At 36.9% G+C, this 16,005-nt stretch overlaps 1 protein-coding gene across 1 annotated transcript in view; it reads left to right on the forward strand.

Annotated features, from left to right (window-relative positions):
* The window catches only part of LOC136038841 (mitochondrial intermediate peptidase-like), an 85,995-nt gene extending 69,990 nt beyond the window's left edge, over positions 1–16,005 (forward strand). The window contains exons 8-9 of the mRNA XM_065722256.1: positions 95–550; positions 15,650–16,005. Of these exons, the coding sequence (XP_065578328.1) occupies positions 95–550; positions 15,650–15,943 (750 nt within the window). The 3' untranslated portion in view covers positions 15,944–16,005. The remainder of the gene's footprint in view (positions 1–94; positions 551–15,649) is intronic.

Genomic DNA, 16,005 nt, shown 5'->3' on the forward strand with positions numbered 1-16,005 from the left:
TTCAATCCGTTTTGTATTTTATGGCTTTATATCATAATTATCGTTTGTCAAAGTATTTTTGTATGATGAATCATATATATATATATATTTTTAGAATCCTGTTGTTGTTTTGATGCTGAATTTGCCCGCACCCTCATGGAGAAAACCTAGTCTACTCACTCCATCAATGGTTGAAAATCTCTTTCATGAAATGGGCCATGCTATGCATTCAATGCTTGCACGAACCACGTATCAACACATAACTGGAACACGTTGCTCGACAGATTTAGCGGAAGTACCCTCTGTTTTGATGGAGTTCTTTGCGTCAGATCCGCGGGTTTTATCGAAATTTGCGAAACATTATAAAACTGGGGAACCCCTTCCTGAAAAGGCAATCCGTTCGCTATGTGCAGCCAAGCATGCGTTTACGGCTTCTGAAACGCAGCTGCAAACGTTCTACGCAGCGCTGGACCAAACATATCATGGAAAACATCCATTAAATGCCACGACGACGGAGATCTTGGCTAACGTCCAAAAAGAATATTATACACTACCTTACGTACATAATACTGTAAGTGAAATACTTTGACTTTAATTTTTGTGACAAGAATTCAATTCATCGAAATCGTGCATTGGTCATCGTTTGAGGGTAACGTTAGCTAAAAATTAAGTGAAACAACGGGATTAATTTAAATAAAGCAGTGACAAAGAATAAAAAACAAGTAACACATTAATTAATACAAACAATCTGGATTTCTCTATTAATTAATGTTTTTTTTCTTTTATTTTTTATCACTGCTCTATTTAAACTAAAACCGTTGGTCCCGCTTAAATTTTCGTGGACGGCGCAAAAGCAGCGTGGTCTAAGAAATTATTTGGGTACGATTATTCAATATAAAAGAAAAAAACATTAAAAGACAGCGAAGGAGAATTGATGTTAAATTCTGGTTGTCCTCTCAATTGACTGAGTGATAAAAACTAGTGTAATGCGCATGCGCGTTTTGCCACAGCTCAAATCATAGCGCTCAATTACGTATTCTTTGAATTGATACGTGCACGTAGGAATGTTTGGGGGGGGTGAAGATTTCACAGAAGATTTTTTGGTAGTGTAATTGTTCTGCACAAAAGTATCTAAGATCATATTACTACCCTATCTGATTTTGAAAAAAGAGTTGGTTTAATTTGTTGGGTGGGATTACTTACCGTCTGATGATAGCTGAAATATTTTTAGCTAAAACAATGAGCTGACTGACAGCAAATTATTGGTTACTTCGAGAAGGTAATTGGTCACAGGGGTGATACTTCGTGAAGATTAGTGATTTTCATGTTCGTGACAATTAGCTATTGACAATTAGTGACAATTCTTTTACTCATACATTATTTGTTGGCTGTTTTTGCAGAGATGTCAAATTCAAGATAAAATTTTGTCAAACATAGGATTTATTTCTGAAAAATGTCTATCACAAGCCAAAATGCGCTGGTTTGTACTTTCGAGGCTAATAAACGCACATAAAAAATAATAAGCAAATTTATTAGGGCTGGCCAGGAAAAGAAAATCCAAATTGTCAAAGAGCAGTAAAAAAAGATAGATAAAAAATTCTGCAAATTCTCTCGATATCTTCTGATCACAAAGGTCAGTTCTCACATAATCTGAAGATAATCCTTTCCCCGTTCCTCCGTATTCGTGTATAAAATAACATTTTTGTAATGTCTCCAATGGTTTCTTTATTTATCTGCAAAATCTGTCTACGTTTTGTGTTCTTTGTGTTGATCCCCCTCCGCCCTGCGCGGGTTCCTCTATAAGAAAATTATGAAATAACCTTTCATATGCCTAACATTTATTCACCTTTTGAAAGTTAACATGTGAATATTTGGATTTTTAAGGTAAAATTCTGATTATCTCCAGTCTAACATTTCTGGCAACCATGGCTTGCGAACCATGAATAAATTTGATACGATTGAAATTAAGAAAGATTGTAAATTTGTTTACTTTTCTGTACATCTTATAGATGTATGTCAAATTTTTTTTTTTCTTCCACGAATTTTTCATTTTTATCTTCAGAGAAGGTTAGACTTCTACAGATTCATCATGATGATTTCATTGAATCTTATCGTTTTTATCATAGTCACAGGCAGCTAAAGATATACATATAAATAATAGCCTATTGTAGCCAGTGAAGTATGTGTAAATTCTGAGTGTTTCTTGTTCTACCGAAAGCTCATGAACCCAAAACAAAGCAACAAATCTGTGATCCGTACCAAGGGATGAAAATGTCAAGATAAGGTAATTATTTACCGACATAAAGCAACATCCTCTGGAAACCCAAAGTCAACATTATTCTTTTATTCTATATATCAGATATGGAAACTATGGACGCATCAGGGGAGGTGCTCGGAACTCCCCCAAATCCCAGTTTCCCATGATTTTGTGAAATTTTTTTAAATTATCAAATAAAAAGTCCCCCCCCCCGAAAAAATCATATGTACGTGCCTGATAGAAACTGATATATCACATCTCAGCTTATAAATAGTCAACGCCATCTAGCACTACACTGCAAAACTATTAGGTGCCTAAATAAAAATATTGGTCTTGTATTTATTTTTTTTTTTTAATCTTTTTCTTTACTTTGCTTTACAGTGGACTAAAGATACAAGAACAGCTTTTTACCTAAAGGGCATTGTAGGTGGTTTCTTGTCATTTTTAACTGTAGATAAGAAGAACTATGTTTGCCTACTGTCTCAAAACTCAGATTGTATCCAAATAAACTTGGATCTCTAACTAAAATCTAATTAATTAAAATTCGTCATGTTTGGATCTTCTAGTTCTTCTGAGAACTGCTGTACTGTCATTAGTGTTAGTGTTTTTAATTCCCACCAAGCCCATTTGAATACCCCAAATAACGACGAAGGCCACCCTGTGTTCACACTTATTACATTTAACAGTTTTTATTTTTTTGTTAGTTTTTGTGCAAATGATGGCCTTTTCTGAAAATTATGGTTTAAAGATTGTTGTATTTATGCTACTATCACTGCTACTAACACGCCACTGCAGCACCAAGCCGCCTTAGGCCAATGCAGTACGTACGTTCCTTCTCCTTCCCAATCTCTTTAAAGCCTCACTCTTTACACCCTCCCAAAAAGTTCTAATTTCCCTTAAATTCTTCCTTGTAGCCTCGTCCCACCCAATTTGGAGATGACTTGCTTTTGGTTTGGCTCTAGATGCTTGACCTAAAAGGACTATCGTTGGGAATATTGAATCCCTCATCAACAGAACGTTTCTAGTGGCATCAACCTTTCTCTCACCGTGGACCTAGAAAGCGGGATAAAACCGTATTTTTTGCATAGCCTTCTGTTTGAAATACGCTCAGTCAGACGGGTACCCAAAAATATCCAGTAGAAAAGTGGCTCCCAAAGTTGACTGGACTGCGACACGTCTAATAAAAATTTCCAATCTTGGGACCCACCTCATAGAAGAAGAGGTAGTAATATTATCCTCTACGACTAGATGAGTCTACTGACGTGCAGGGCCTATCTCGACTGCTTGGTTTTGTGCGCTTTATACGGCAGAATTTCGTATCTTAAGCATCAAGGTATCTTGTTCTGCAATCTAATGATTCGTGGAACTGTTGAGGTATTTTTCAATAAAATTGATTCCCATATAAAAAGAAAAAGCTTTACAGCGGTTGGACGGGGTCGGTATATGCGCTAACGGTGCGTGGGCTATGCGCAAAAAAAAATAGTGTGGTTATGAGAGTCCTTAAACAAAGTTTGTGTGCTTTGGGGACACTCTGTAGCCTTCATTGAGAAGCACCGGTTTCCAAAGCATTGACCGATTATTTAAAAACAATACTTGATATAGCTGTGAAAAACTCAAAATTATATCAACCCTTACAAGCCCATAATATCAGCCCATATACAAGCACTTACAATCTCATAATGTAGCATATGACGAAAGCGGAATATTGCCTCATTATAATTTAGCATATTACCTCATTGCCAAAAGTGGAAGAGTTATTTTCCTCTCGAAAGGACAAAGACGAATCAGACCCGACAGGACCTTTACACAAGCCACACCACCAACGGTGGCTAAAATACTTCTCATCAAACAGTTAATCTGGGTAAAGTTTTGTTCAGAGATCCTAAAAAAATTAAATTATTTAAATATATTCAAATAAAATAAAATTATTTAAACTTTATGTCCTGTGGTGGCGCAGTGGGTTTGACCTTAGCTTGGTAATACGGGACCCAGAGATCGAATCATGCTGCAGCAATGCACTGCAGGGCCGACGCAGGGACCTTAGTAGTCAAGAAGCGTCGTTAATCTGATACAATACAATTATTTAAACTTTAAATAAAACCCGCATGGTAGCAGCTTTATTTAAAATAAACCCATTTTCTCTCTCTTTCATTTTTTTAAATGAAAAAGCAGTGTGGTCTAGAAATTACTATATATGGTATATAGAAGGTATAATATATAGTATAAGAAGATACAGCTGTAATAACTCTAAATTATATTAATACACAACCCTTACAACCCCACCTATTTCAAAAACTGCGTGAAAAAATGAGTAGCAGCGGTACATCTCTTCTTCTTCATACAGAAGTTCGCAGGTTATTCAGGGGAAAAGTACTGATATGATTATTGGAATTGTTTAATGGAATTACAATTTACTTTGAAGGAAAAACTGAATCTATTAAACATATATCTCGAGCTCACTTATTTGGCGGATATTTTTTTTCCAAATTAAACGAATTCAATTTGCAAGGTTGGCAGCTCACGATAAAGTTTGAACGTCTATGAAAATGCTTATGCTTTAGAAAAAATGCATTAATAATGGCAAGTATGATTGTTTTGAAGCACTTGAATGTTTTATTGAAAACCAACTGCATCTTAAGATTAACTTACTGTTTGACGGCTTAGTTTTGACGACTATTTTGTGGAAGAGATGAAAAAGTTTGATTCGTTGAGTTGGATTTGTAAACCATATCAGGATAATTTACCAACTAGTATGTCAACAAAAGGAAGTGAAGGACTCGTTGGTTTATCAGAAGATATCTCACTGAAAAATAGTTTTAATCGGAAACAGTTAAGGAAATCCTGGCTCTGAGTTGCTGATAACTATCCTTGCCTGTTTGATGCAAGTCCTCCTCCTCTCTACTACCTCATATCTATGTGAGGCCGGATTTTTGGCTATGGTTTAAATTAAAATTAAGTGCAAAAATAAATCCGATATATCAGGCTCACTGCTATTAAAAGTAACTGAATTAGAAGCTGATGCTGAAACTGTAATGGACAAAAATCTTAACCAAATACATCTTTCCCATTGAAATAATTTCGCAAAGAAGACAAGCGGATATAGTTATTTAAGCTATAAAAAATTATTTGAGTCGTGTTTTATTATAATAGTATTTAATTCATATATATAACACTTCTATTTTTTTTTCATTATGGAACAAATTTTTTCATAGTGGAACAAATAAGTTCTACTACTCGCAACTACTGAATCTCAGCATTACCAAGATTAATGCTCGCGACCGCAACCCACTCAATATTCGCTTGCTGCGACCCCTAGTTAGGGAACCACTTCTGCAGACCATTCTTCTCGTTTGAGAACCATGCTTAACCACTGTCATCACTGTAGCTTCAAATATTTCAATCTTGGTTCGCAGGCTTGTATTCCTGTTCTTCCAACTTTCTTCAACTGTAAAAAAAAAACACACTCTTGGTCTCGACTTTTCTACTTTGGACACCTTCACTGCATCCATAATTGTTACTAATAACAATACCTTGGTAAGTGAAGCTGTCTACTTGATCGATCTTCTCAATACCTAATGAATTATGTTCACCTTCACTTGTTCTCAGCCAAAGCAACTCAGTTTTCTTAACAATAATTTTCAAGCCGTTTTTCGTGACCTGAACTCTCAAAACCTCCAAAAAATCATTCATTTGACTAATATTGTCATCTAGGACGGTCTAATCATCAATACAATTCAAGTCAGCGAGAGTTTTTTTTTTCCATTTGATGCCATGCTCTCACATAGTCTTTTTGGTGTTCCTAAGGACGAAGTCCGTCAAAATGATCCGTACTAATGGGGATAAAAGACAACCTTGCTTAACTTCTGATTCAATATGAAACCGGCTACTAACCTCATTTCCTACCTTAACCACAGCTATGTTATTATCGTATAACGCACTAGCCACTTCAGTGTCTTTATCCGATATGCCATACAGAGGGCCTTCGCTAAAGCTCTTCTATCGGCCGAATGAAACGCTTGCTCATGATCTATAGAGCTAAGGACTAAAGTCCTCCTCTACCCTTCCTTACATCCTCTCCCCTTCCTCTACCCTTCCTATAATAACACAGTTCTCCCCTTAAAACTCTATTTACAGCATCTCTAAGTCAAAAAGTATCATCTTATTAAGTAATTTACATCCTACAGAAACCAAGCTAATGCCTCTATAATTAGTAAACTGACTCTTGTAATCTTTCTTATGGTAAGCTCTAATTAAACTCCAATATATCTCTAACTTCACAACCACCATATTTAAAAACTCATATACCATACTGTCAGCACCCTTGCAAAATAAATCTTCTTTCCCTTCAAACTGTCACAAACTGTTTCATACCTTTCTATATAATTTCCTACAGCTTTTTCACGGTCTAAAATGTTCTGCCAATTTTTCTTTGACTCTTTCATTATCCCTAAATGCGTCCACGTTCCTATCTTTAACCGGGACAAGTCCAGATTGACAGTTCCGTCTCAGTTTTTTTTTAAGTTCCAGTAGAATATTTTATTATTATGCTGTCTGGCTACATCTTCTAGTTGTTCCGCAATTTCATTCATTGCTTCCAACTCACATCTTCTTAATTCATATTTTAATGCTTTGTCTGCTTCCTTTAGTTTCCTCTTATTCTCGTATGGTCATGCCCTCATTTTTGCTTAAAGCGTTGTCGCTAAGATTCCTAGTTGCGTTTCTAACTTTCCTCTCAAGACTTTCACCAAGCCGCCTTAGGCCAACACTGCTGCGTACGCTCCTTCTCTGCCTGAATCTCGTCGAAGCTTCACTCTTCAAGCTCTCCACTTCTAATTTCTGTTAAATCTTTGTTTATGACCTCTTTCCACCCTATTCGGGGACGACCTTCTTTTCTTCTGGCTCTAGATGGATGGCCATGAATCACAATATTCGGTAATATGTCGTCCTTCATTCGTAAAACGTGACTAAGCCACCTTATCCTTTCTTTTGTTGTTGCTCTAGAAAGTGGGATTGATCCACATTTTTTACAGAATATTATTTAATATATGTTCAGTCAAATGGGTACCTAAAATTAGCCTTTGACAATTACTCGGGAAAACATTACGTTGGCCTCCTAACTTTCTCAACAGTGAAAAATAACACCGTGCCCCTCGACTATCTTACTGTTTAAATCTCCACTGCATCCACCATCTTTATTAAAAAAATATTTCTTTCGAAGTATAGGTTCTACTAACCTTAACCTCTTTGTTAATCGAAAACAACTATTTACAAATACTTATGGTTGAACTTTGTCTTCCCAACAAGTGTTGAATTCCGGCACTGTCTTGTCAATTACCTACTGATGATTTCCCACCTGCTTTCCCTCCCATATATCCGTCTGAGATCGAAATAAGAATTGGGGAACTACGAAAAACAAGTGTCTGCCCTTTAGATATCCCGTTCTCTCTCATTACTGTTTAGAGTGACTTCCTTCCAAAGCCCTTGTCTGTTCTTTTCAATGAGATTAATGAGTCTGGCCAATATCCACGAGCTTGGAAACAGGGTCTCATAACCCCCTTAAAAAAGAAAGACATATAACCTGGTTTTGAAGGTGTTCGTCCTGTTTCTCTCACTCATATATTCTCTTAACTATATGAAGGATTCCTTGCAGATTGGCTAAAAGAAGATCCAACCTATTATGGCCAGAGACAATTCGGGAACATGAAATCCACTTCTACTTCCCATTACCTTCTTTTTCTTATTGACTCAATTGGTATAATTCTAGGAAAAACCCAATTGCTGGCTAAATTTAATTCCCATTGACCTTCAAAAAGCAATTTACCTTGTTAACCTCAATATTTCAGTTGAGAAACTTGTAACTGGTTTAAATATTGATTCTTTAATGGTTTAATTGGTTGCCTCCTTTTTCATCGAATAGATCATAGGTTGTCAATACCAGAATTATTATTCCAGTCTCCTCCCTGTCCTCAATGGAGTACCCCAAGGAACTCTCCTTGATCCCCTCCTTTTTCTTTTATGATAAATAGCCTCGCTAAGGAATTCCCGACAGATGGAAATTTGAGGATGACCTAACGGTTGTTGAAACCTGCTACAGAAGCATAGTAAGCAACCCCATGAGCATCCTCAATGATATTTCAGATGACGCTGTGGACTTAGACGTGAGAGTAAACCCCTCTAAATCTATGATAATGCCAATATGTTTCCTTAAAACCTCGCCCCTTTTCCTCAACCCTGCCCCCCTCCCCCTCAGATATTTCTGTGTCGTCCTTTAAAGTACTTGGGATTACAATTTCCTCTAATTTAAAGTGGGATATTCACGTTAAAGATATTGTCCATAGAGCTAATGCGTCCATGTCTCTCCTTAACCGTTGGAATAAGTTTAACGTCCTCCCATCCCATTCTTTAAGGGTATCTACTTCCTTTGTCCGCCCGCATCTTGAATATGCTTGTCCAGTTTAATATCCAGGTATGAAAAACCTTTGTCCCCTTCATTACTGATCAAATAAACCGTATATTTTCCCTTTTTTCATTACTAGTTGTCTATGGAATGTCTCTCCTTAAGCTCTTGAATGAATTTTACGTCCCTCCATCCCATTTTTCACGGATCTATCCTTCCTTTGTCCGCCCGCATCTTGAATACGCATGTCCAATTTGGCATCCTGGCATCTCCCGTGATGAATCCATTCAAAAATGGAATCCATTCAAAAAAGAGCCCTGAGAGTAATTTTTAAAGAAGCTAAGGTAACATCCTCGCTCCTTTTAAAAAAGGCCACGCTGGAAATTCTTGAGCACAGGAGAGGAACATTGTGCCTCCGTTTTGCAAAAAAAAATTGCAATAATAAACCTTTGTACGGAAAACGTTTTCCCCAAAAGGCACTCCCCATCCAGACACCACCTGCCACGTACTGATTATGAACCCGTTCCTATCTTGTCCCGCATCCGTTGCTTAACCTCCAGGTATGAAAAAACCTTTGTCCCCTTCATTACTGATAAAGTAAACATCTAGTTTTCCTTTTTTTTTCTTTGGTAATGGTGATACCCTAGTTTTATGTTCGTTTGATTCTTTTGTTCCCTCGCCCTTTTTTTATGTTCTTTTATAAACTCTTAACGGTAATATTATTTAACTCTTTTTTAGTTTTTATCATTTTTAACTTTCTGACACTTTGCCGCTTAATATTTTCGACTAATGAACGGTTTTGCCATTCTGATATTATTGTTCTGGCATTGTTTTGCCAGTTTTTTAGTTACTGTGCTTTTTATGAATTTTTCTTTGGTTTTATTGCTCTGAAACGTGAATTCGGTCCTTCAAGACTTGTGAAAAAATTGAAAGAAACATCTTATCTTAAATCATTGACACTAGCTCAAAATTGGTCATTGATTTGAACAAGGTCAAGCGCAAAGTAAAAAAAAAAACTCTGCATGTATGGTAAAATTCTCAGTTTGGATACTTCACTTACAGATACGTAGGCCAAAGAGGGGGAGGGATAAGTCTCTACCCAAATTAGAGGGAGCAAAGAAAAAATTTTAGGGAGGAGCCTCCCCTGTTCTGTGGCTCACAAATTAGTGGATCACTCCTTTTTACGTTGAAACACCTTTTGGTGAAATCAAGGAGCAAAAAGGTGTAAAAAAGGTGATCCATTTTTAAGAGCTGGATTGAATTTGCTAATTAACAAAAAAAATTGAAAAAGTTAATAACGGAGTCCCCATCGTCAGTGTTGTTATGGGTAAGCTTTAGTGCCTTTTCAGCGCTTCACCCTAGGACGCCGGGACGCTTTAGGGTCTTCATGGGCCATTTTTGAATAAACGCTTTAGTAGTTGTTTTTTAAGGCAAACCCTCAATAACACGTTGTTAACGCTCTTATCTTCTTCTAAGCAGTTACACATGCTAAATTTACTCCACTTACAGACACGTGCGCAGACGAGGGGGAGGGAGCAAATCTGTACCAAAATTAGAGGGAGCAAAGAAGTAAGCTCTGAATGTAATAGGGAGGAGCCTCCCCTGTTGTGTGGCTCACAAATTTGCCAGAACAAATCAGAAGGTCTAAGAAAAAGTAAGTTTTGCCAAATAAGAAACAAAGGTTCAAAAATTGTTCAAAGTTTGTTAGACTTGAATACATTTGATTATTTTAAATTATGTAGAAAGATAAATAAAACAAGAGCTAAGAGCTCATATGGCACTTCTGACGAGGCAAGAAGAGCCAAGACATCATATGGTATGAGCATTTTGGCAGCTCACGATAAAATTCGAACGTCTATGAAAATGCTTATGCTTTAGAAAAAATGCATTAATAATGGCAAGTATGATTGTTTTGAAGCACTTGAGTGTTTTATTGAAAACCAACTGCAGCTTAAGATTAACCTACTGTTTGACGACTATTTTGTGGAAGAGATGAAAAAGTTTGATTCGTTGAGTCGGATTTGTAAACCATATCAGGATAATTTACCAACTAGTATGTCAACAAAAGCAAGTGAAGGGCTCATTGGTTTATAAGAAGATATCTCGCTGAAAAATAGTTTTAATCGGAAACAGTTAAGGAAATCCTGGCTCTGAGTTGCTGATAACTATCCTTGCCTGTTTGATGCAAGTCCTCCTCCTCTCTGCTACCTCATATCTATGTGAGGCCGGGTTTTTGGCTATGGTTTAAATTAAAATTAAGTACAAAAGTAAATCCGATATATCAGACTCACTACGATTAAAAGTAACTGAATTAGAAGTTGATGCTGAAACTGTAATGAACAAAAATCTTAACTAAATACATCTTTCCCATTGAAATAACTTCTTAAAGAAAACAAGCGGATATGGTTATGTAAGCTATAAAAAATTACTTGAGTCGTGTTTTTATTATAACAGTATTTCATTCATATATGTAACACCTCTATTTTTTTTTTCATTGTGGAACAAATTTTTTCATAGTGGAACAAATAAGTTCCACTACTCGCAACTACTGAATTTCAGCATTACCAAGATTAATGCTCACGACCGCAACCCACTCAATATTCGCTTGCGACCCACTGGTCGGTTGCAACCCCTAGCTAGGGAACCACTTCTGTAGACCATTCTTCAGGGAAGCACCTAAAAAATCCTTCCCTTGCTTTTTGGAGCCCCCTCGTTTGAGAACCATGCTTAACCACTGTCATCACTGTAGCTTCAAATATTTCAATCTTGGTTCGCAGGCTTGTATTCCTGTTCTTCTAACTTTCTTCAACTGTAAAAAAAACACACTCTTGGTCTTGGCTTTTCTACTTTGGACATCTTCACTGCATCCATAATTTTTACTAATAACAATACCTTGGTAAGTGAAGCTGTCTACTTGATCGATCTTCTCAATACCTAATGAATTATGTTCACCTTCACTTGTTCTCAGCCAAAGCAACTCAGTTTTCTTAACAATAATTTTCAAGCCGTTTTTCGTGACCTGAACTCTCAAAACCTCCAAAAAATCATTCATTTGACTAATATTGTCATCTAGGACGGTCTAATCATCAATACAATTCAAGTCAGCGAGAGTTTTTTTTTCCATTTGATGCCATGCTCTCACATAGTCTTTTTGGTGTTCCTAAGGACGAAGTCCGTCAAAATGATCCGTACTAATGGGGATAAAAGACAACCTTGCTTAACTTCTGATTCAATATGAAACCGGCTACTAACCTCATTTCCTACCTTAACCACAGCTATGTTATTATCGTATAACGCACTAGCCACTTCAGTGTCTTTATCCGATATGCCATACAGAGGGCCTTCGCTAAAGCTCTTCTATCGGCCGAATGAAACGCTTGCTCATGATCTATAGAGCTAAGGACTAAAGTCCTCCTCTACCCTTCCTTACATCCTCTCCCCTTCCTCTACCCTTCCTATAATAACACAGTTCTCCCCTTAAAACTTTATTTACAGCATCTCTAAGTCAAAAAGTATCATCTTATTAAGTAATTTACATCCTACAGAAACCAAGCTAATGCCTCTATAATTAGTAAACAGACTCTTGTAATCTTTCTTATGGCAAGCTCTAATTCAACTCCAATATATCTCTAACTTCACAACCACCATATTTAAAAACTCATATACCATACTGTCAGCACCCTTGCAAAATAAATCTTCTTTCCCTTCAAACTGTCACAAACTGTTTCATACCTTTCTATATAATTTCCTACAGCTTTTTCACGGTCTAAAATGTTCTGCCAATTTTTCTTTGACTCTTTCATTATCCCTAAATGCGTCCCCGTTCCTATCTTTAACCGGGACCAGTCCAGATTGACAGTTCCGTCTCAGTTTTTTTTTAAGTTCCAGTAGAATATTTTATTATTATGCTGTCTGGCTACATCTTCTAGTTGTTCCGCAATTTCATTCATTGCTTCCAATTCACACCTTCTTAATTCATATTTTAATGCTTTGTCTGCTTCCTTTAGTTTCCTCTTATTCTCGTATGGTCATGCCCTCATTTTTGCTTAAAGCGTTGTCGCTAAGATTCCTAGTTGCGTTTCTAACTTTCCTCTCAAGACTTTCACCAAGCCGCCGTAGGCCAACACTGCTGCGTACGCTCCTTCTCTGCCTGAATCTCGTCGAAGCTTCACTCTTCAAGCTCTCCACTTCTAATTTCTGTTAAATCTTTTTTATGGCCTCTTTCCACCCTATTCGGGGACAACCTTCTTTTCTTCTGGCCCTAGATGGATGGCCATGAAGCACAATATTCGGTAATATGTCGTCCTTCATTCGTAAAACGTGACTAAGCCACCTTATCCTTTCTTTTGTTGTTACTCTAGAAAGTGGGATCGATCCACATTTTTTACAGCATATTATTTAATATATGTTCAGCCAAATGGGTACCTAAAATTAGCCTTTGACAATTACTCGTGAAAACATGTAACAAATCATTCTTAGCTTTTCGAAGCGTCCAGTTTTCAGGATCATTCTAGACTTGAGTCATTACGTTTGCCTCCTAACTTTCTCAACAGTGAAAAATAACACCGTGCCTCTCGACTATCTTACTTTTTAAATCTCCACTGCATCCACCATCTTTAATTTAAAAAATATTTCTTTCGAAGTATAGGTTCTACTAACCTTAACCTCTTTGTTAATCGAAAACAACCATTTACAAATACTTATGGTTGAACTTTGTCTTCCCGACACGTGTTGAATTCCGGCACTGTCTTGTCAATTACCTACTGATGATTTCCCACCTGCTTTCCCTCCCATATATCCGTCTGAGATCGAAATAAGAATTGGGGAACTACGAAAAACAAGTGTCTGCCCTTTTGATATCCCGTTTTCTCTCATTACTGTTTAGAGTGACTTCCTTCCAAAGCCCTTGTCTGTTCTTTTCAATGAGATTAATGAGTCTGGCCAATATCCACGAGCTTGGAAACCGGGTCTCATAACCCCCTTAAAAAAGAAAGACATATAATCTGGTTTTGAAGGTGTTCGTCCTGTTTCTCTCACTCATATATTCTCTTAACTATATGAAGGATTCCTTGCAGATTGGCTAAAAGAAAATCCAACCTCTTACTGACCAGAGACAATTCGGGAACATCAAATCCACTTCTACTTCCCTTTACCTTCTTTTTCTTATTGACTCAATTGGTAAAATTCTTGAAAAACCCAATCACTGGCTAAATTTAATTCCCATTGACCTTCAAAAAGCAATTTACCTTGTTAACCTCAATATTTCAGTTGAGAAACTTGTAACTGGTTTAAATATTGATTCTTTAATGGTTTAATTGGTTGCCTCCTTTTTCATCGAATAGATCATAGGTAGTCAAATACCAGAATTATTATTCCAATCTCCTCCCTGTCCACAATGGAGTACCCCAAGGAACTCTCCTTGGTCCCCTCCTTTTTCTGTTATGATAAATAGCCTCGCTAAGGAATTCCCGACAGATGGAAATTTGAGGATGACCTAACGGTTGTTGAAACCTGCTACAGAAGCATAGTAAGCAACCCCATGAGCATCCTCAATGATATTTTAGATGACGCTGTGGACTTAGACGTGAGAGTAAACCCCTCTAGATCTATGATAATGCCAATATGTTTCCTTAAAACCTTGCCCCTTTTCCTCAATCCTACCCCCCTCCCCCTCAGATATTTCTGTGTCGTCCTTTAAAGTACTTGGGATTAGAATTTCCTCTAATTTAAAGTGGGATATTCACGTTAAAGATATTGTCCATAGAGCTAATGCGTCCATGTCTCTCCTTAACCGTTGGAATAAGTTTAACGTCCTCCCATCCCATTCTTTAAGGATCTCTACTTCCTTTGTCCGCCCGCATCTTGAATATGCTTGTCCAGTTTAATATCCAGGTATGAAAAACCTTTGTCCCCTTCATTACTGATCAAATAAACCGTATATTTTCCCTTTTTTTTTCAGTACTAGTTGTCTATGGAATGTCTCTCCTTAAGGTCTTGAATGAATTTTACGTCCCTCCATCCCATTTTTCACGGATCTATCCTTCCTTTGTCCGCCCGCATCTTGAATCTCCATGTCCAGTTTGGCATCCTGGCATCTCCCGTGATGAATCCATTCAAAAATGGAATCCATTCAAAAAAGAGCCCTGAGAATAATTTTTCAAGAAGCTAAGGTAACATCCTCGCTCCTTTTAAAAAAGGCCACGCTGGAAACTCTTGAGCACAGGAGAGGAACATTGTGTCTCCGTTTTGCAAAAAAAAAAATGCAATAATAAACCTTTGTACGAAAAACGTTTTCCCCAAAAGGCACTCCCCATCCAGGCACCACCTGCCACATACTGTTTATGAACCCGTTCCTATCTTGTCCCGCACCCGTTGCTTAACCTCTAGGTATGAAAAAACCTTTGTCCCCTTCATTACTGATAAAATAAACAGCTAGTTTTCCTCTCTTTTTTTCTTTGGTAATGTTGATACCCAAGTTTTATGTTCGTTTGATTCTTTTGTTCCCTCCCCCTTTTTCATGTTCTTTTTTCAACTCTTTTAACGGTAATTTTATTTAACTCTTTTTTAGTTTTTATCTTTTTTAACTTTCTGACACTTTGCCGCTTAATATTTTCGACTAATGAACGGTTTTGCCATTCTGATATTTCTGGCATTGTTTTGCCAGTTTTTTAGTTACTGTGCTTTTTATGATTTTTTTTTTCTAAATGCACCCCAACTCGGTTTTTAAAACTATTTTGTTTGAATAAGTCATTTTTAAATAAAAAAAAATATTTCTCATATTTCCGTGAATTGATGCACCTATTCTATCCAAATTTATTTAGATCTATATTGATCGGGGGTAATGTCTGTATTAGTCGGGGGTAATGTCTATATTTGTCGGGGGTAATGTCTATATTAGTCGAGCGTAATGTCTATATTAGTCGGGGGTAATGTCTATATTAGTCGAGGGTGATTTCTATATTAGTGAGGGGGGTTCAATCTATTTGCTTGGATCTATTTAAAATGTTTGTTTTCAGGCCTGGCAATTACGCTTCAGTCACCTTTTCGGCTATGGTGCAAAATACTATTCATATCTCCTGTCAAGGGCTGTTGCGTCTTGGATATGGCAAGATTTGTTTCGTGAAAATCCACTATCAAGAGATTCTGGTGAAAAATATAGACGAGGTCTATTAGCTCACGGAGGAGGAATGCCCCCTCCAGAAATTCTTGCCAAGTTTTTAAAGCAGGATATCTCAGCAAGTAATCTTGCCCGTTCCTTAATTAATGAAATTGAAAATAGAAGAATGGAAGTTAACAACATATCAAGATAGTTCTTTTTTGTCGTTATAGTGTATATCTAATTTAAATAAAATTGTTTTTTATTCTTAGATAA

This window comes from Artemia franciscana, chromosome 18 (assembly GCF_032884065.1).
Source record: "Artemia franciscana chromosome 18, ASM3288406v1, whole genome shotgun sequence".
Classification (NCBI taxonomy): Eukaryota; Metazoa; Arthropoda; class Branchiopoda; order Anostraca; family Artemiidae; genus Artemia; species Artemia franciscana.